Below are 20,977 nucleotides of genomic sequence, written 5' to 3' on the forward strand. Positions count from 1 at the left end.
TAACTCCAATTGCCTGAAAAAAAAAAAAGACCATTTGCATGGAACTCTGTTGGTGGACACTGATTATGCAATGCTCTGAGCCTATGTGGGAGACAGAGCTGAGAGGACAGAGATCTTAATCTTCTTGCTTCTAGTAGTTCTAGACTCTCTCCAGTTCCCTGAAGAGTGAGAAAGACTCAGGGAAGAAGTTGGAATAATCAAGGTACCAGGTCTTTTACATGTCATTGTGTCAGGTAGTGAAATGAATAGAGCTCTGCTTCTGAATCAAGAAGACCCAAGTTCAAATCCAGCCTCAGACACTTACTAGCTGTGTGATCTTCAGCAAGTTACTTAATGCCTTCTTGCCTCAGTTTCCCCAACTATAAAAATGCAGATAATAATAGCACCTACCTCTCAGGGTTGTTGTGAGGATCAGGTGAGAAAATATTTGTAAAATACTTAGTACAGTGACAAGCTGTCTATTAGTAAGTGCTTAATAAATGCTTGTTGATTAAGTTACAAATGAGTTGCTGGTCTGCATTAGTGGAGAAGGTTTCCATATAAGAAGTTTTCTGTACAAAGGAATCACAACTCAGAGACAATTTGAAAAAATTTGTGAGGTGTTGTGCTAGGCTCTAGGAATGCAAAAACAAAACCAATATGAACACTGCCCACAGGAAGCTTATATTCTACTAGGTGAATAGATCATGTATACAAAATGAGCAGAGGACAAGAGAAATTGAGGGAGAGAGCCCTTCAGGTATTCAGGCAGCTGAGACTGCTTAAGATGACAGGCAGATAACAAAGGATGCCAGGACCCTGGTGGTTCCTAGACTCCCTGCTCATGTTAACTCTCCTTGGAATCTAGTGCACAGTAATTGGCCCCGGGTGGGATCTTTATGCTAAATATGCAGGGCTGGGTGTGGTTGGCTTTTGTTTGTTCTTGGTTTTGAGGAGAACCAATGACTTCAAAAGTCAGGACAGGGATGACCAGGATGTAGTGGATTACCTTGGCATCTTTGATGTCCGACCAAGCTCTAAGTACTCCACAATACCTGCTTTAGCCCCCTTCATAACTGTTGGAATAAATTGTTCTCATCTGTCCATTCTACCAGGCATAGTATAACAATCCTGGAGTCTCCAGGCCAAGATCAGAGAGTCCAGCTCTTCTCTACTGTTTCTTCCAGTGGTCTAGCAAAGGAATCAAGGAGAAGACCCTTCACCTGTCAGGGTCACCCTGGGAGGACAAGCCCATCCTGATCCCAGAAGAAAAGCTGTGGATTGGGAGGAGAATCTCCTAATTCAATACTGAAGGCATGACAATAAAGAGACAATGAGTCGGTGGGCATAGAGCCCTCCATACTGAGAGCAGGGCACAAGAGAGGCAGACTCTTGACCACAGCCTGGGGCCAGGGGAATCATTAGCTATCCCAAAGAAGTGATCTCTCCCTTCTCTGATATCCTTGACAGCCCTAAGGACAAGGAATTGTTTCGTTGCTGTTCAGCCATGTCTGACTCTTCATGACCCCATTGGGGGCTTCCTTGGCAAAGATACTAGAGTGGTTTGCCATTTCCTTCTCCAGCTCATTTTATAAATGAGGAATTGAGGCAAACTGGGTTAACACAGGTTAGTGAACAGGGTCACACGGTTAGACATTGTCTGAGGCCAGATTTGAACTCAGGCAGACGTCTTCTTGGCTTCAGGCCCGGTGCTCTGTGCACCCTGGTACCACCTAGCTGCCCAAGGACAAGGAGAAGGCCTAACAAAGACATGAGTCTGAACCCGAGAATGACTGAAAGAAGGGTAAATGGCATCCAGCAAGGATCCCGAAGGCACATCTGAGAGAAGAGTGTTGGAAAGTAGAACATTCTACTTCTCCAGAAGCCACAAAACTTTTGGTAATTTCTCTACCACCCTTGGACAGAGTAAAAGAAGCATGTATACTGGTACAGCATAGTCTACTGGGAAAATAATTAATAATAATAATAATAATAATAGCTAGTATTCATATTTAAATTTTAAGGTTTGCGAAGCACTTTGCAAATATTGTGTCATTTAATTCTCACAACCCTGGGAGGTAGTTGCTATTATTTATCTCTATTTTATGAATGAGAAAACTGAGGCATGCCGAGGTTAAATGACTTGCCCAGGGTAACGAAGCTACAAAGTGTCTGAGGCTAGTTTTGAATTCAGCACTTCTTGATTTCAGGCCCAGCACAGTATCCAGAATAGAATCATAGGAGCACAGATGTAGAGCTAGAAGGGACTCTATAGGTCACCTAGCCTATCTTACAGGACGTTGGACTTGTGGTCAGGAGGGCTTGTGTTCAAATCTTGCCTCAGACACTTAACTAGATGGGTTACCCTGGGCAAGTCAGTTCACCACTCACTGCCTTCATCTGTAAGATGGGAATGATCATACCTCCTATTTCATAGATTTGTTTTCAGGATCAAATGAGATTATATGTATGAAGCACTTTTTATACTTTAAAAAGTCATATACATATTATAATTTTTATTTATTATTATCATTATCATCACTATTATGGAGAAGGAACTGACCAAAGTGAAATGACTTGTCTAAAATTACATAGGGTAGTGCCAGAGCCAGTATTTGAATCTGACTCCAAATCTAATACTATTTCCATTAATACCAAGCTACTTGATATTTTTCTACCTATGGGACGTTGGAGGAGTCACTCTTTCTTTCCAGGCCTCAGTTTCCCCATCTGTAAAATGGAAAGACCAGACTAGATCATTTCCACGTTCCCTTCCAGCTCTAAATCCCATGATCCTACCAGGGATTCCACCATACAATGTCCTCTGTTGTCCTCGAGATGCCAGAAGCCTGTATCTTCTCTGGCTATCCCTCTCTGTGGCTATCTTCTCCTGTGCGAATGCCTGGGAAGGGACATGGCATGCTGGAATGATCCTTTCCCAGGAGAAGAAGCAGTAAAGATCTGAGCCCCTGGCCACTGCCCTGGATCCTGGAGTGGGGCACAGATTAGGGTAAGGGAACACCCGTGGAGCTCTAGGTCTTCTCTAAGTGGAAGGTTCCTGCTTTCAGGAGTGGATTCCACCCACCAGGAATCCCCTGGGCTTCCCCATGCCAGCCAGACCCGTCTGGCTGCTGGGTAGAGCCGAAGCTCAGCAGGCTGAGACTCTGCCGTCTAATCAAAACACAAAAGGTTAATGAAGGAACTAGCTCACAGCCTGCCATCTTCCGCCAGAGTCTCCTGACCTGCAACACTCCCCGGGGATCGGCTTGATAATCTAATAGGTCTCGGGTTGTTGTTGTTGTGTGTGTGCGTGTGTTGCGTATTTTTTTTTCTTTCCCCTCTTTTCTGTCTCTTCATGTCTAGGATCGTGGCTCTCGCCATAGAAATTCAAATTGGTCGGTGCCCGTGGTGATTAGGAAACAGGATTGAAGTCGGAGAAGAATGAAGTAACTTCAAAGGAAACCTAGGCTACTAAAGAGCTCAGGCCCCTGGTGGTCCCGCCCGCAGTGCCCGCCAGAGCCCCGGCCAACGAGAGAGGAGTCTGCAGACACTGCCTGTCAAAGAGGAACCCAAGGCCCCCGCAGAAAGCCGGCCAGATTTCAAACGTTCTCGGCGTGCTCAGGGCTATGCATTATGCATCTCCGAGAGAGGGAGAGAGAGAGAAAGCTGACTAAATATTGATGAAGTTGAGGCCGCCTCCAGCTTGCTGATGCGCCTGGAGGCCCCCTGGGCTCGTTTGGTTCGGGCAGGTTCCACCCCACCCCCTCCACCCTCCCCGTAACACAGCAAGAAAAAACATTCCAAGATTCGAAAAGCGCATGGTCGTCAACACCACGGGTCAGGCTGGGCCTGTGCAGTCATGTGGCTGGTTGTGCGGTCAGTGTCAGGGGGCAGGGCTCCGGAGCGGAAAGCTGTTTTCAGTTTCCCCAAAGTGAAATCCTGGAAGCCATTACAACCCTCATACTCGGTGGAACTGTAGGAGAGCCTACACGTCAGCCAATCTGCCCAGAAGCTGTTAGGTAACCACTGACTGTGTGGAAACCAGCACTCCGGGGCTTTTAGGTACTGGCGATTCTGACTGGCCCCTTTCCAGCCTTTCTGGGGACATACTTCAGGGTGTTATTTCTGAGCGTGGCTAGAATGGGGAATATATTCAGGCCCTAGTGGTTCAAAGAGCTCCATTCACCCCACCTTTGTGGGTATTTCCCTGTGGGTCAAAGCTTCAGAATCCAATCTTAAAAAAAAAATGGGTCTCACCGTCTGTGTCCCTGAGGAAGCATGGAACCTTTGCCAGGTAGAGGGGTGTGTGTGTGTGTGTGTTGTGTAAGGGGAGGGAGTCCAATCTGGTCAGTTCCCTGGAAGTGGCAGCTGCTGATGGAAATCTGCCCCAGGCCAGTCTGGCTGAACTCTAGTTTGAGTGTGCAGTTTCAAAGTGTTTCCCACTCTGTCCTCCTCCATACTCTAATTGTTAATACTCTAATCTCTAATTGTTTGCAGCTGCCAAGAGTAGCTACTCTGTGACCCACTGGCACCAAGTCCTAACTAAAATCTCACTTTCTGTGTAAAGCCTTTCCCAATCTCTCTTCATTTTCGTGCCTTCCCTTTCTTGATGATTTCCTGTTTATCCTGAATCTGTCTTGTTCCTGTAGATGTTTACGTGTTGTCTCCTCCATTAGACTGTAAGCTCCTTCCGGGCATCGGCTGAAGTTGTGCCCCACTCTGTTACCCTAATGCTTAGTACAATGCTTACCATGTAGTTGCTTAATGAATGTTTACTGACTAAATGATTGACAGCCACGAATTTTCTGAACACCCTTAAATATTCCCAAAGGGCTAATCCTGGTGAAGGAAAATGGAGTGGGCAAAGGAAGGGAGAAGGATAAAAGAAAGGAAGAGAAGGAAGAGAAAGAGAAACATGAGAGGTGGAATGAGGAGGAGGAGAGAAAGGAGGAAGAAAGGGTAGGGGCATTTGATGCAATCCACATAGTTCATTTCACTGGGAATCAGTGATTTCAATCTGTAGGCAGGGTGCAAAAGGACTGAGGGAAGGTCGTCACATGACAGCAATGCCTGAAAGAGCTACTCAGCCTTTTTCAAGCCCAGGATTCTTCAGCTTTCTCTCAAAAGGAAACAAAATGCCAATGTCCTTCATAGAAAGGATATTAACAATGCCGATGTTAAGGTTACTATGACTCAATATAAGTTTTTTTAAAAAATAATTATGTGAGATATTCAGCCTTAAGAAAAACCTGTTTTTCCAACCAAACTCATTTATGTACTATTCTCTGAACTCAGTAATCCACCCCCCACCATCCCTCCATGCTTTTGCATCAGGTGCCCCTCATGCCTGGCAGATCCTCACTCCTTACCTCCAGCAGTTTGAATCCTAAGCTTCCTCCTACTGGAACCCTTTCCTACTCTCCCAAATTACTTGGTACTCTTTCCCTAATTGAATGATTGAATATATATGTATCTATTTATGTGACATATAACTGTGGTAGAATGTAAGCTCGCTGAGGACAAGGACTGCTTTTTTTTTCTTTGTCTTGGTATCTCCTCCATCATACAGCCAGCAGAGTGGATAGAGAGCTGGCCTTGGAGCTAGGAAGACGTGGGTTTAAGTCTCACCACTGGCACATGACCCTGGGCAATGCTTTTAGCATTACACCCAGTTGAAGAGAAGGTGTGCCAGTGGAGGGAGTATCCTTAAGTGGGAGTCCACTATACTAAGGAAATCACAGGTTCATTCTCTCTCCCTATTTGTTTCCTGAGTGCCTAGCACATAATAAGATGTGTGTGTGTGTGTGAGCATAATGGGATTTAAGAAAAAACACACATTTTGGCTGGATTAGACTCTGAAAGGCAACAGACCTGGTTCCCACATGGGCAAAAGTTTGTTCATTCTACTTTCCTTTCCACTAGAGCACATGGGTCAGGTCATTTGAACACAAGTTGGCTGGTCTGTCAGGCAATTTTCCCAATATGGGTCATGATGTCAATATTTTTAAAAACTTGAAGGCAATATTTACACATGGACAATTCCAGCTTCTGCCCTGGCCTGAAATATCCATGGGAAAGAATGTATAGTCCATGCTGGGACCTGTGAGGAATCTAGACCGTTGATTCTCAACAAAAACCTATCATAAATATGTTCCTGGTGTGTCTCAGTGTCCTGACAGTCTTTGTGATCTGTCCACTGTCAGTTTGGGACCAGCAAGTATGAAGATGGCAGTGACTATGATAGAATAAGTAGGGTGGAGAGTTAATGTGTATGTGTGGGCGTGTGCAAATATGCCGAGAGGAACATACATGTGTATACATATACATACAACATATACATAAATATAATATATATTATATAAATACTCATACAAATAAAACAATAAACTCTTTTATTGAGCTTTTAAAGCCCCATACAACCTGGCCCTAACCCACCTTTCTGGTCTCTTTAGACATTACTATATTCCTCCCACTCCTGTGTTTTGTGATGCAGCTGGGCTGGCTTTCATTCTGTTTTTCACATTGTTCCATCTCTCATCCTGTGACTTTTCTCTGGCAGTTCCCTCATGCCTGGAATGTGCTTCTTCTTCAACCTCTGCCTCCTAAAGTCCTTCTCTTCCTGGAAAATGAAGCCTGGCCTGAGCCCTCTAGTGCCCTCCCTCCAAACTACCTTGTATCTCACTACTGTGTGTGTGTGGGTAGATAGATGCATGTGTGTGTGTGTGTGTGTGTGTGTGTGTGTCCACATAAAGTAGGTAATTACAATATATATGTGCACGTGCATTTGACTCTATTTATACTGTATATGTTTTATATGTAGTTGTCTTCCTCATTAGAATGCAAACTCATTGGAACATTACAAAAAGCAAAATGGATAATTTTGATTACATTAAATTGAAAAATTTTTGCACAAACAAAGCCAATGCAACTAAGATTAGAAGGAAGGCAGAAAATTGGGAAAGAATTTTTACAACCAGTCTCTCTGATAAGGGCCTGATTTCTAAAATATAGAGAATTAAGCCAAATTTATAAGAATACAAGCCATTCCCCAATTGATAAATGGTCAAAGGATATGAACAGACAGTTCTCATATGAAGAAATTAAAGCCATCTATACTCATATGAAAAAATGCTCTAAATCATCATTGATTAGAGAAATGCAAATCAAAACAACTCTGAGGTACCACATCACACCTATCAGATTGGCCAACATGACAAAACAGGAAAATGATAAATGTTGGAGAAGATGTGGGAAAATTGGAACACTAATGCATTGTTGGTGGAGTTGTGAAATGATCCAACCATTTTGGAGAACAATTTGGAACTATGCCCAAAGGGCTATAAAAATGTGCATACCCTTTGACCCAGCAATAGTGCTTCTAGGGCTATATCCCAAAGAGATCATACAAATGGGAAAAGGACCCACATATACAAAAATATTCATAGCAGCTCTTTTTGTGGTGGCAAAGAATTGGAAATCGAGAGGATGTCCATCAATTGGGGAATGGCTGAGCAAGTTGTAGTATATGAATGTAATGGAATACTATTGTGCTATAAGAAATGATGAACAGGCTGACTTCAGAAAAACCTGGAAAGACTTATATGGTCTGATGCTGAGTGAAGTGAGCAGAACCAAGAGAACATTGTACACAATAACAGCCATGTTGTTCGATGACTAATATTGATAAACTTAACCCTTCCCAGCAATACAAGGATCTAAGATATCTCCAGAGGCCTCATGATGGAAAATGGTATCCACATCCAAAGAAAGAACTATGGAAGTTGAATTGCTATTTTTTTCTCTTCTGTTGAGTTTTGTTTCCTCTTTCTGGTGGTCCTCCTATTGGCTTTAATTTTTACTTACAATATCACTAATGTGAAAATATGTTTAATAGGAATGTACAGCCTATATCAGACTGTGTACTGTCTTGGGGAGGAAGGGGGAGAAAAATTTTAAACTCAAAAGCATATGGAAGTGATTATTGATAAATCAAAATTAAAAATTAAATTAAATTAAATTAAATTAAATTAAATTAAATTAAATTAAATTAAATTAAATTTAAAAGAAGAATGTAAACTCATTTCCAATAGGGATTATTTCAACCTTTGTACTTGTGTCCACAGCACCTAGCATAGAGCTTGGCACATAGTAGGTGCTTAATAAATACCTACTGATTGATTGTGTGTGTGTGCGTTGTACTGCACTAAGACTTTTGGGGCACCTTATATACATATATTTATGTACAAACATATAATAAATATATTAAATAAATAAATATAAATATAAATATAAATACACACACAAATATATATATATATATATATACACACACACACACACACATACATATCCATATGTATACAAGGTGTTCCAAATCTTACTGCAGTTTTAAGCTATTAAAGCTTAATTAATGCAGTGGGAGCACTTGTGTGCATGTGTGTGTGTGTGTGTGTGTGTGTGTGTGTGTATGTAAGTGCAACTACATGAGCATTAGATGTTGAAGGGAAAAGTAAGTTAGGGGTAGAGATGGACAAACCAGTGGTGGGGAGGGGAGTAGAATGACATTCTTTAAATCCTAAGGTTTGCAAAGTCCTCTATCTACGTTCTCTCATTTGGTCTTCACAATAATCCCCTGACGTATGAGCTATTATTATTCCCATTGAACAGGTGAAGAAACTGAGGCTCAGAGAAGTAGTCACTTGCCCAAAGTTGTACCAATAAGTGTCTGTGGTGGGTTTAAGCCCTAGGTCTTTTTGACTTCAGGTCTTTCGACTGGAGCACACTGTCTCTCAATGGCTGGGAAATACCATCTAATTGGTACCAGGGGACTATGAAGCTGGGGCCTGGATTCCAGGAGCTTCACTAATTTTCAGGGCTTATCTCAAGTTCAAGGACTTTCACCAGAAGCCAGATCTCAATGTAACAGCCTGAAAGGACCTAGCTTGGCACACTTGAATCCTCAAAGTCACACATTTATTATAGTGAAAAGTTAAAACCAAACAGAACAAAACAAATGTTTTCCCCAGGCATTCTCCCCTCCCCAGACCAAGCTTTCCTCCCACTGAGCCCCAAATTCCTCAGGGCAGAAAATACACTTTGACCCCAGGTAAGCTGCCTCCACAAATCCTTCCTCACCCCCCACCCCAAACCAAGGGGAGGTCATACTTTACCAGAGTTGTGAAGATAAAGTGGTAGTACTCAGTCATCATCCCCATCGCCATGGCCTTTGGGAGGGAAGAAAGCAGAGTTACCATCAGTCCACTATGGCCTGGTCCTAAGAAGCTGGACATCACCTCTTCCATACCAGTGCCCACATCTTCCTCCCTCAACCTCCATTATACATATAGGATATTAGAACTCCATTAATCTTTTTTCTTTAAAAGAGAGACCACTCAGTTAATTCCATAATAAAACCAATTTAGAAATTTATTTCAAAGTTACAATTTTTTAAAAAGTAAACCAAATTATATTCCTCCCTCTAACGCTAGGATAACACATTCCCATTCCAAAAGTATGTATGTAGGTCTTCATCGCAGACATGGAGGAAACCAGTGTGTGTATGAGGGATGGGGTAAAGCAGGAAGAATAGGTCAAGCCATTGCCTTTCAATTGTATCAAATTATAGTCCTAACACTGAGGAGGGTCTTTCTTGAGACATCCACGTTCTGTTGCTCAGCCTCACTTGTGATGGAAGTTACTCATGAGTAACATGGCTAGATGACCAATGACAGGGTGTAGTCTGGAGCTCCCAATAAGTAGTATTTTCCTCTGGTCACAAAATAAGCCCATACAAGGATCTTCTGTTTCATGAATATTATAACATATGAGCAATGTAACATATAAGGTATGAGCAGTGCTATAACATGTAATCAGAACATGGCAGACATCAGGTGAGTAGGTTACCATCCTCTCCTAACATCTCGTAGGGGAAGATGGTCTCCCAGCCTTTCATTGGGGTCCTCACTGCTGTAAGGGCTTACTCTGGAGTTGCTCCAGAACATAATGCCCTAGCCTTGGGCATGTCACCTTATGCTGCTGATCTGCCTGGCTCACTTTTGGCAGGAGTTCTAGAATTACCTGCCTTGATTTTGGCAGACTGACCCACTGACCCACTGAGGATAACCCAATGGGATAGGGGCAACAAGTTGTCAGACATGTGATCTCTTCATTTTATCAGGAAAGTAGCAGCAGATATTATTTTCCTCCCTAACTCTTCACTTTGGCAGTCTCCCACTTTGTTTTTACAAGATGTTAGAATACCATAATTTCAAGAAAAAAAAATAGGCCACCCATTTAAACAATTTTGAATGTATTCTTCCTCCTTCCAACCAGTTAATTTGATTCAATAAACAATTATTAAGACCTTACTATGTGCCAGGCACTATGCTAAGTACTGGGGATATAAAAAAGGGCAAGAGATAGTCTCTATCCTCAAGGAGCTTGAAATCTAATGGGGGAGAAAACATACGAACAAATAAATACAAAGCAAGCTATATAGAGGATAAATAGGAAATCATCAACAGAGAAGAGAGTTGGCCACCGATCCATCCTCACTACTTAGGAGCTGGGGACTGGATTTCAGAATACCTGGGCTCTTGTCCCTTGCTTTATTACTTGCTAGCTGGGTGGCCTTAAACAAGGCATTTCCCCTCTAAGTTTCCAGTTCTCTGTAAAATGTGATGGGATTCAATCGTTGAGCCATAGAGTTGGTCCAAGGAGTCCATATCAAATCAGGCATTATCTCAATCAATCAACAGATACCAATAGTACAAATGCATTATGTAGGGGGCACAGAAATTAGGAAGTAGAATAGGAAGTCTCTGCTCAAAAAGGTTAGAAACCACTAGACTGTGACTTGTAATACTTGTTAAGGCCCTAGTCATCAATCTACAATATTGTGAATACCAAGATACGTGCATAGCTAATTGAATTTTCCCCTAAACTTAATGAATTGTCCTCTTAAGCTGAGGCACCCAGAACTGGAGTGTAGGAAGGAAATTAATAATCCATCAGTAATTATTTATTAAGAGCCTACTATGTTTCAGGCACTGTACTAAGTGCTGGGGATATAAAAAGAGGCAAAAGACAGTCTCTACCACGAAGGAGCTTGCAATCTAATGGCAGAGAAAGATGGAGAACACCCAGATGAGTGGCCATGATGGATGGTGAGGGCTTTGATTCCGTGTCATGTAAGGATCAGTTGAAGGAGCCTGGAGTATGTAGTCTAGAGAAGACTCGGAGAGGTCATGATGGCTGTTTTGGGGAACTTACAAAGCTATCACATGGAGGAAGGATTTGAATGATTCTGTTTTGGATCATGTGACAAGAAAGATCATGGAGCAATTACCTTCCCCAACAAGCAACTCAAAAACCTCAGAAAAAAAAAAGAATTGTGCCCTAGATATAATGGAATTACAATGGAATATACAAGATAAGAAGGCATAACATTGCATAAGGTTAAAATCTCATTTAAGGGTGGGGAGTAATTATGTCAATCAACGAATCATTCCATTCCACTCTAAGCAACTAGTTAACCAAGTGAGAATGTCACTGTTGAATCTGTCATTAAACCAAGGGCATTAGGCCAGGTGAAAACAACCTAGTCAATAAGTTTGGAAGCAGAAAAGGTCACTTAGTGAAGTGGTATGACACTTCAAAATAGGTGTATTTGTATTGGTTGTGGAGATTCAATCATGTCTTATGGATCTTTTATAAAACAGCAAATTAGTCCAGATCCCAAGCATTGCAGTGTCTGGCCTTCAAGTGGTGGAAGCCATTCTGACCAAACCTCTGACATAAAATCACTTGGGGAAGGGAGAAGGAAAGCATTTGGACTCCTTCTCCCTTCTTGATCAAAGACTTCATAAATCTTGGAAGGTTGAAAGAGCTAGACTTCTCACTGGCATCTTAGCAGTCAGTCATCCCTGGGACATCAGTCTGTATCCCTGGAACAGATGCTTAGGTAACTGAAGGAATACTGGGGAAAGTCAGTTTTAGAACTATAAGGACCTAGCAGAAATTTACACAATGACTCAAGGGAATTTCATGAAGGCCCTATGAAGGGGTGAAAAAGACCTCAACAAAAGAACCTCCAAAAGGTGTGTTAGCCTCTTTGCCAGAAACGCTCCAAGCTTGAGCCTGTTTTCCTTTGGTATCTGAATATACTTGTGGGAAAGTGTGCCCCTAGTTTGGGGGGATATTTTGTAGCAATTGTTCTAATTATACCCCCTTAGTAAACAGCCATTTCTAAAAACTAATTGTGTCTGACTAATTGATATCAATTGATAATCAATGGAGGGAAGAACACTGGTGAGGGCTCATAAGGTTAGCAACAGCCACCTTCTGGGGACTCAACCTACTAGTCTGTATGTGAGTTGGAAGAGTGAGCCCAGAGTCTGTACTACACTTATGAAATAACATCAGAGAACTAGTTTTGTTCTGTTTGGCCCCAGAGGGTAGAATCAGGAGCAACTGACAGAATCTCCAAGAGTTCAATCTTAAGATTGATATAGAAAAAAAATCTTAAGGGGCAGCTAGGTGGCGCAGTGCATAGAGCACCGGCCCTGAAGTCAGGAGGACCTGAGTTCAAATCTGGTCTCAGACCAGACACTTGACATTCACTAGCTGTGTGACCCTGGGCAAGTCACTTAGCCCCAATTGCCTAAAAATAAATAAACAAACAAATAAATAAATAAATAAATGTATATATATATATATATATATATATATATATATATATATATATATATATATATATCAAAAGAAAAAAAAAGAAAAAAAATCCTAAAACTGACAGTTCTCTCAAAGTAGAATAGGCTGTCTTTGGAGGCAGTAGGTTTACCCCATCAATGGTAGCCTTCAAGCAGATGCTGGAAGACCACTTGATATGTGAAATTTGTTGTTGTTGAGTCATTTTCAGTTGTGTCTAACTTTTCATGACTCCCTCCATGTAAGGTTTTCTCAGCAGAGATACTGGAGTGGTTTGTCATTTACTTCTCCAGCTCATTTTATGGATGAGGAAACTGAGACAAACAGGGTTAAGTAACTTGACCAGGGTCCCATAGCTAGTAAATATCTAGTGCCAGATTTGAACTCAGGAAGATGAATCTTCCTAACTCTAGGCTTGGCACTCTATCCACTGTGCCACCCAGCTGCCCTGAAACAGGTGAAAATTAGTTAAAATAGGAATTATTTTTCATATGTGACTTATAGTAGATGTCTATTGAAGTCACTCCCAGCCCTGAAAGTCTGTGATGTTTTTGGCTAATAACAATTAATTTCACTAAATATAACACTTCAGGCCTTCAAAGATGTGTGGAAGCTGTCCACGTACAGAGAATGTAGTCATTCCATGATTTAATTTACATGAGGTTGAAAACTTCATCTCTTTTTAGCCAACCTTCTGGTAATGAGCCTCTTTCAACTTAGCTAAGCTGGTTCTTGGATGACAGAAGCACAGTGTGTTTTCTCGGGCCTTTTCAAGTTGGAGGAACTGACTAAATCTTTCAGTCCCCTTTGATAATATTTGAGTGCCTGGGGTCACCTCCATCTCCAGGTGAGTCATCAAAGAAGGATTTCAGTGGAGGAATCAAGGAATCTTAGAGATGGAAGGGCCCTCAAAGGCCATCTGGTTCAACCTGTACCTGAACAGGAATCCCCTCTACAACTTACCTTATGTGGTCAATGAGTATTTTAAATTCACACAACAGTTTCTTCCAAAACTCTTTGTAAGATAGGGAATAGAGGTATTATTATCCTATTTTATATATGGATAAACTGAGCCCCAGGTAGAGGACATGACTTTATTGTTGTTACATTGCCATTAAGCAGGAGATTTAAGGCTTGAACCCAGGTCTTCTCTCAGAGTGGGAATAGCCCTCAGAGGATATCTGGTTCAACTGACAACCAAACCAGAAACCTTTTATAATATGCCAAAGAAGTGGTGATGTGGCCTCTTTTTTTGGAATACTTTCAGCAAGGGGGAGTACACTACCCTTCCACTTGGGGTGGCTCTAATTGTTAGGAGGTTTTTCCTTACATCAAATTGGAATCTGTCTCCCTGCATCTTCCACCTACTGCTAAGCCTCTCAAAACTCCAAGTTCTGCCCTCTAGGGCAAAGGAGAATAAGTTCAACTCTTTTTTCATGTAGCAATCCTTCCAATAGTCAAAGAGAGCCATTATGTTCCCCTTTAACTCACCTGTTCTCCAGGTAAAATATTCCCATTTCCTTCAACCATTCTTCATACGGCATAAGCTTTCATCATCCTCGTTGTCTCTATCTGGACCTTCTCTAATTCACTGAGCTTCTTCCTAAAATGTGGGAACTAGAACTGAACTCAATATTTTCAATTGCTCTGACCAGGACCATTGCCTCTCTTGTTCTGGATAGTATGCTTCTCTTAATAAAATGTAGGACAACTTCAACTTTTTGGGGGGCTGCTAGGTCACACTATTGACTCATATTGACCCTGCTGTCTACTCAAAACACTCTGGTCTTTTTCATATAAAAAATAATGCCTCACTTATCCTGTACTTATGAAGTTGATTTGTAGCAATTTAAATGTAGAAGATAATAATAATTAAGCCCATTTATATAATAATAGCATTTCAATATTTCAAAGCCGTGTAGGTGCTCTTTCTACCAACAGATATCCACACTGGTCCCTATTAAAGTCTGCCTTTTTAGAATCAGTTCATTGTTTTAGCCTGTCAAGGTCTTTTGGAGCCTACCTTCTTTAGGGAGTCTTGCCTCTACATCCCTCCTTTCCTCACCAGCAACATTGTCATACTAATTAAAACTTAACCATACACTATTTAATTTTTTTTTTCACATGTGTACATCTAATCTCCCCAACTGAACTTGAGCTTCTTGAGGGACAGGCAAGGACCACGTCTTCCCCCACCTCTTGTATAAAACTTTGCACAAGAATAGGAGAAGCTGTTTTGGGGTTGTAAAGAAACATATATAGTTAGTGGGGGTGGGTGAATGTTATTCCCTTATGCGCTAAGCTTCCTCAGCATTTCCTGATATTACTATATGACCTACATATATAATTAGCTAAGTTAAACAGAGAGCCCTAGTAATAATAAGTCATATATCTTTAAAAGCATTTTGAACTCTAATCAGATATTCTTCTCAGGTCAATAAAACTCCCCTCAAACACACACACACACACACACACACACACACACACACACACACACACACACACAAACACAGAGCTCTTTTCTGAAATGTTCATTAATAGAATTAAATCAATTAGTGAAAACTCAAAGCACTCATGGGCCTGGCCTCACAGTTCCCCCTACAGAAGGAAATCTAGGACTCTGAAGAGCCATACCACATCTAGGAATCCTTCCAGCCATCCTCCACCCTAAGCAACTGGAGGCTATCCAGGGTGCTGAAGGGGTATGTTTGTGAGGGGCAGCCCTATTACCTCTGAGGGTAGAGGGAGGCATTAGCAATATTCATGGTAACAGTCAGAACACATGTTGCTTGATATTTGAACTGGAAACCTTCCAGCAAAGGTGACTGCAGAGTGAACTTTCCGTATGTTGAGTGCCATTTTCCCACTGACTTTTGTTTAGAGACAGAGACTACATTCCAGTAAGCACTGAAGAAGTCTGGCTTCCAGGAATTTAAATGATAAGATTTAGAGGTGGAAAGGACCTTTAAAAATCCTCTAATTTGGTGCCTCTTAACCTGTGGTCCATGATCTTTTAAAAATATTTTGATAACTATTTTTAGGTTTTTTTGTAATCCTATACATTTTGTTTTATTCATTTAAAAACATCATTCTTAGCAGGGGTCTATACGATTCACCAGACTGCCAGAGAGATCCATGACACAAAATAATTTTTAAACCCCACTTCAAATCAAACTCCATTTTGTACAAATGGAGAATTGAGGTCCAGAGAGAAAAAAGGGACTTGTTTGTATTATTTATGCTATAATCTGTATGTTATAGGTTTAAATATGTGTTGATATAAGTTTTATAGCATGTCATATGTGACTTATGTTACATATTGATTACACATCATATGTGTGTAGATGAATGAAAATAAGGATATAGCTATATAGATGGCATAAATATGGATATTGGTTATATAGATATATATTTATTTCAGCATTGGTACTCACATCTCATTAATACTCAATACCATCTGTTTCTCTGATTGGAGTGCTAGGATATGTGGTAAAAAAAACAAACAAACAACGGCTCCTAAAACCTCCATTTTAAGAGGGCTCTCAGGCCAGCATATCTTCATATAGATTACATCATATCACATAGATGTAAATATATGAAGATATATATCACTCATGTGTTAATGTAATATACAGTATTTGTTGTTTAACTTTTGTCCAACTCTTCATGACTCTATTTGGGGCTCTCTTGGCAAAGATACTGGAGCAGTTTGCCATTTCTTCCTCCAGTATATTTAATAAGTGAGGAAATGGAGGCAAACAGGGTGAAGTGACTTGCCCAGGGTCACACAACTAGTAACTGAGGCCAGATTTGAACTCAAGAAGAGTAGTCTTCCTTATTCCCAGTCTAGCAATCTATCCATTATATCACCTAGCTGCCCCACAGAGCTTTGCTCCTATGTAATGAGTGATCAGGCATATATGATATGTCACTGATTGCACATAAGCAAAATGTCGCCAATTATGCTTGCATTATTTACGTTAAGTGTTGTATGTCTTATGTGTTATATAGTTTGTATGTGTTATGTAAGTTAGTGAATCTGCAAGTGGTATATATTATATTACATACATGTTTTATATCTGTTGTGTTGCATATATGTGTATATGCATATGTATTTAGAAATCAAGGTTGGACTTGAGCCCAGATTTCCCTGGCTGTGAGGTTGGCTCTCTATCCAATATTCCACTCTGTCTCTGAAATAGGAGACTTTATTCCTGACATCTTAAATAATACTCTATGAGTGATGACTTTCAGCTCTTGACCCAGGAAAATTAAATTTATGACTAAAACTTCCAATCAGCAACTTCTTTTAGTTCAGAAATCCTATAGAAAACTATCTATCACTGATGGTTGCAATATGCAGACTAGTGGGTTACTGTGGGATTGTTTTTGTCAGCAGTTGTTAAAAAGAGGGAAAAAATGTACTAAGAGCAATTCATCACACGTTGGGCAACAGTTTAAAAAGCCAAGCCAGGAATTGTCTCATCTTTCAGTCATTTGGGGAAAAAAAAGGAATGAAAATAAGGAACAGATGTTAAATGGAAAAAGAAGATAAAATTCCCTCCACTTCTAACCTGTCTTTGAAAAACCTGTGAATGAAAGCATAAAACAGAAGTTCTTACAAGTGGATAAACAACCCCTTCCCCCCAATATTTGAGAGTCTGAATACTGTTCTTAACTAGCACACCTTTTTGGAAACACAGTCGTAGAGAAAAACACACAACTAAAATATAAAAGCAGCATCTAGTCCAATCTAATCCAGTCTAGTCCAGTTCAGTCTGGTCCAATCAGTTCAGTCCAGTCTAGCCTAATCTGATCCAGGCTAGTGCAATCAGGTGCAGACTGGTCCAGTCCAGTCCAATCTGGTCCAATAACAGTCAAATCAGATCCCATGAGGTCCAGGCTATTCCAATCCAACCCATTTCAGTCTGATTCAAAATCAAACAATACAATCTAGTCCAATAAACAAGTATTAACCCTACTTCATATAAGGTACTCCATTAACTAAGCATAAAAAAGACAAGAAGATATAGGCTTCACAAAGGAGGTGATACTTGAACTAAGCCTTGAGAGAAGAGAAGGATTCTGAAAGGTGCCTGTCTACGAGCATGAGGATGAGAGGGGATAGGCATTTCAAGCCCATGAAGACAAAATTATTTCCAGATGACTGTAGCTAAGCTGGCTGTCACATCATAAGTAACCCCTCAGATGGGATTAAAAAATATGATAGGGAACTAGTGACACAAATATTAAATGAAGAAAAGATGACTCAGATGGTTCTTTCTTCAGATGTAGAAAGTGCTCACGACATAATGGAACTTAAATTCTAAGTGAACTACAATAACAATAAACATTTATACAGGACTTTAAGGTACATGTGACACATTGTGATATGGAACTTATCACACAGGGCAATATGTCATTGATCAGGTTTGCATTGTTAATGCTATATTTTATATATTATACACGAACATGTTATATAACATATTTGCTATGTGTGTTATATAACCTGTACTTTGTATGTGCATTGTTTGAATGTAACAAATGCAGTGCTGTATTATGTATGTGACATATATGTTATACATCAGTTATATCACTTAAAACTATATTAAGACTTTGGAACACCCCGTGTTAAGAAAAACATACTGCTTCATAAGTACTGAGTTCCTCATTCTTGTAGGCATTCATGAGTGTAAATAGTAATTGTTTCTGTTCTGGCCGGAAGCTCCAAGGGTCTTCCCCTCCCAAACTGAACCTTTTGTGAAGGCAAACTAGGCCATCTTTTGCCTCAGTTCTTACCTAGCCTTTAATCACTGAATGGGTGTTGCCTCAGACAAACCGAGATCTGATGAAGACTTTAGCTTAAAAGACCAAGTTCCCCAGTGCATCTAGGGAATTGCCAGTCTTCCTGACCTAGGTCTTGCCACTGGACTATGGTGACTCTGGAGGAGAGAGTGAGGCTGATGGCTTTGCACAGCCATGCCTCACTTAAATCCAATTCATTTGCAAATCAAGACATCACCCTCCTGATGTTATTGGTCCTCTTCAAGAATAAAGGACAAACAATAAGAATGAGAACCTAAATGATCTGACATAAGGTAGGTTTAGAGGGAATTTTTGCACAGGGAGGAAAGTGATACTAGAGACCTCTAAAGCCCTTTCTTGTTCTGAGATTCTATCAATCATTCAGGCTAAATAGTCTGGGATAGAGATGAGCTAGCTTCTCTTGCAATGGAAAACGGCCTTGGAGCTTTGGGAAAATGCATAGGGCCTCAGTGTGCTCCTAATGGAAGAAAGATTTCATTTCCAACTCAATTCTCTGCCCTAGATGTGACCTGTGGTAGTCAATTATCCAGTTAAGGGGAGGATTCAGCAAAATAGAGAGATCCATCTTCTCTCTTTGGCCAAAGAGCTTCAGCTATCATTGTTCAGCCTAGTCTAATGGGAGATAATTGGGTAGGGTGTCCATTTATCTCATCTTTTTCCCTCTCTGCTATACAGAGACTATCTACCATCCCACCTTCTTTCTAGTCAATTTTTGTTGGCCCAAGTCTATGCGTGCAAAGAAAGACAGTGGGGACCTAGAAAGAGCCCTGGTATAGGAATCTGGAGAATGTGTGCTAATCCCAACGTTGCCATCCATGTGACCTTGGGCAAGTTCCATACTCTCTCTGTACCTAAGTTTCTCATCTTAGAGATAAGTAAGTTGGACTAGATAGCCTCTAAGTTCTTTTCTAGCCCTAAATCTATGATCTTATGACCATAGGGACCAAGGTCCATTCTATATCTGACATTTTACTATTTCATGAGCTTGGAACACAGAGTTAATGTAGATGGTCCAAATGGGAAATCTAGGCTCCAAATCCTCTTCCTCTGGAAAGATATTTGGAACTATGCCTCCAAAGTTATTAAAATGTATATATCTCTTGACCTAGTAGTACTGAGACTATGCCCATATGTTAAAGAGAATTTTTTTTTTAAGGAAAAGATCCTTTATGGAGAAAGATATTTATAGCACCATTTTTTCATGATAGCAAAGAACTGGAAACTAAATGGGTATACAAGGAATGGCTAAACAAATTATGGCATATGAATGTAATAAAATACTACTGTGCCATAAGAAATAAAAAGATAATTTCAGAGAAACCTGGGAAAACATATATGGACTGAGGCAGAATGAGTAGATATAATGTTATATATACATATAATATTGTTGTATATACATATAACATTGTTGTATAATGTTATTATATGACATTGTATAACAATTTATACTATCAATATTGTAAAATGGAAAGACTTGGAAAGACTTAATAATTCTGATCAATGCAGTGATCAGCCATGATTCCATGATTCCATGATTCCAAAATGCTGTAAAAGACAACCCGACAGAGAAGTGATGGACAAATATGCAGATTGAGACATACATTTTTTTTAACATGGCCAATGGAGATTTGTTTTGCTTTCACTATGCTTATGTGTTGTAAGGATTTCCCTTTCCTTTTTTATTCTACAGGAAGAGGAAGATTATGGAGGGGGAAAATGTTTGATAATTTAAAAAAAATTAAGGATTTGGAAAATTCCTCTTCCCTTCAATCCTCTTTTCCTCAGTAGCAAGGCTGCCCCAATTATTATTAAGTTATAATGAACCCCTTCAGGGGGCTGGGCAGGAAGAGACAAGACAGGTGATGAAAAACAGATGTGGGAGGTTACTGACCAAAAGCTCAATGAGTCAACAGTATGACATCTTCTTTGGGACTTGAAGGAGCTGTAATTCCATGTTTGGGGACACTCCCTCCACTGACAAGCTGGAATTTGTCCAGAGACTGGTGACAAATATGGGGTGAGGATCGGATACCTTGGCATACGAGAATCAATGGAAGCAACTGGGGATGGTTAGTCAGGAAATGACGTAAATCACAGTCTTCCTCCCAAGATGTTTTGGCCAAAAACTTCATTACACAGCAGTTACCCAGGCAATGAGTCCCTCTGAACTGAGCTAGGCTGCTTAGGCCATAGGTCCATGTTCCCTTCCTTTCTGTCTGGGCTTGGCTTATGTGTCCCAGACAACTTCCCTCTCTCCTGGGGTTGGGCTGTGTGTCTGGGTTCCTTCCGTCCTGCTGCAGGCTGTGTCAAGGGTCTTTTCTGTGGTTCTAGGCTGTGTTGTGGCCCCTCCATCACCACTTGGGATTGGGTTTTGTGTCCTAGATTCCTCCTCTCTTGAAGAATGGCTTTGTATCTGCCCCTCCCCCAATGCGAGGAAAGTGGGAACCTGGGGATCTAATCCCTC

The 20,977-nt window shown here is 40.7% G+C and overlaps 1 protein-coding gene across 1 annotated transcript in view; it reads right to left on the minus strand.

Annotated features, from left to right (window-relative positions):
• Positions 1 to 20,977, minus strand: part of GRIK3 (glutamate ionotropic receptor kainate type subunit 3) — a 311,709-nt gene that overhangs the window by 100,189 nt on the left and 190,543 nt on the right. Inside the window, 1 exon segment of the mRNA XM_078145457.1 lies at positions 9,150 to 9,203. Coding sequence (XP_078001583.1) covers positions 9,150 to 9,203 — 54 coding nt within the window.

Source organism: Phascolarctos cinereus, unplaced genomic scaffold, assembly GCF_003287225.1.
Source record: "Phascolarctos cinereus isolate Bilbo 61053 unplaced genomic scaffold, phaCin_HiC Scaffold_726;HRSCAF=1367, whole genome shotgun sequence".
In the NCBI taxonomy this organism is placed as follows: Eukaryota; Metazoa; Chordata; class Mammalia; order Diprotodontia; family Phascolarctidae; genus Phascolarctos; species Phascolarctos cinereus.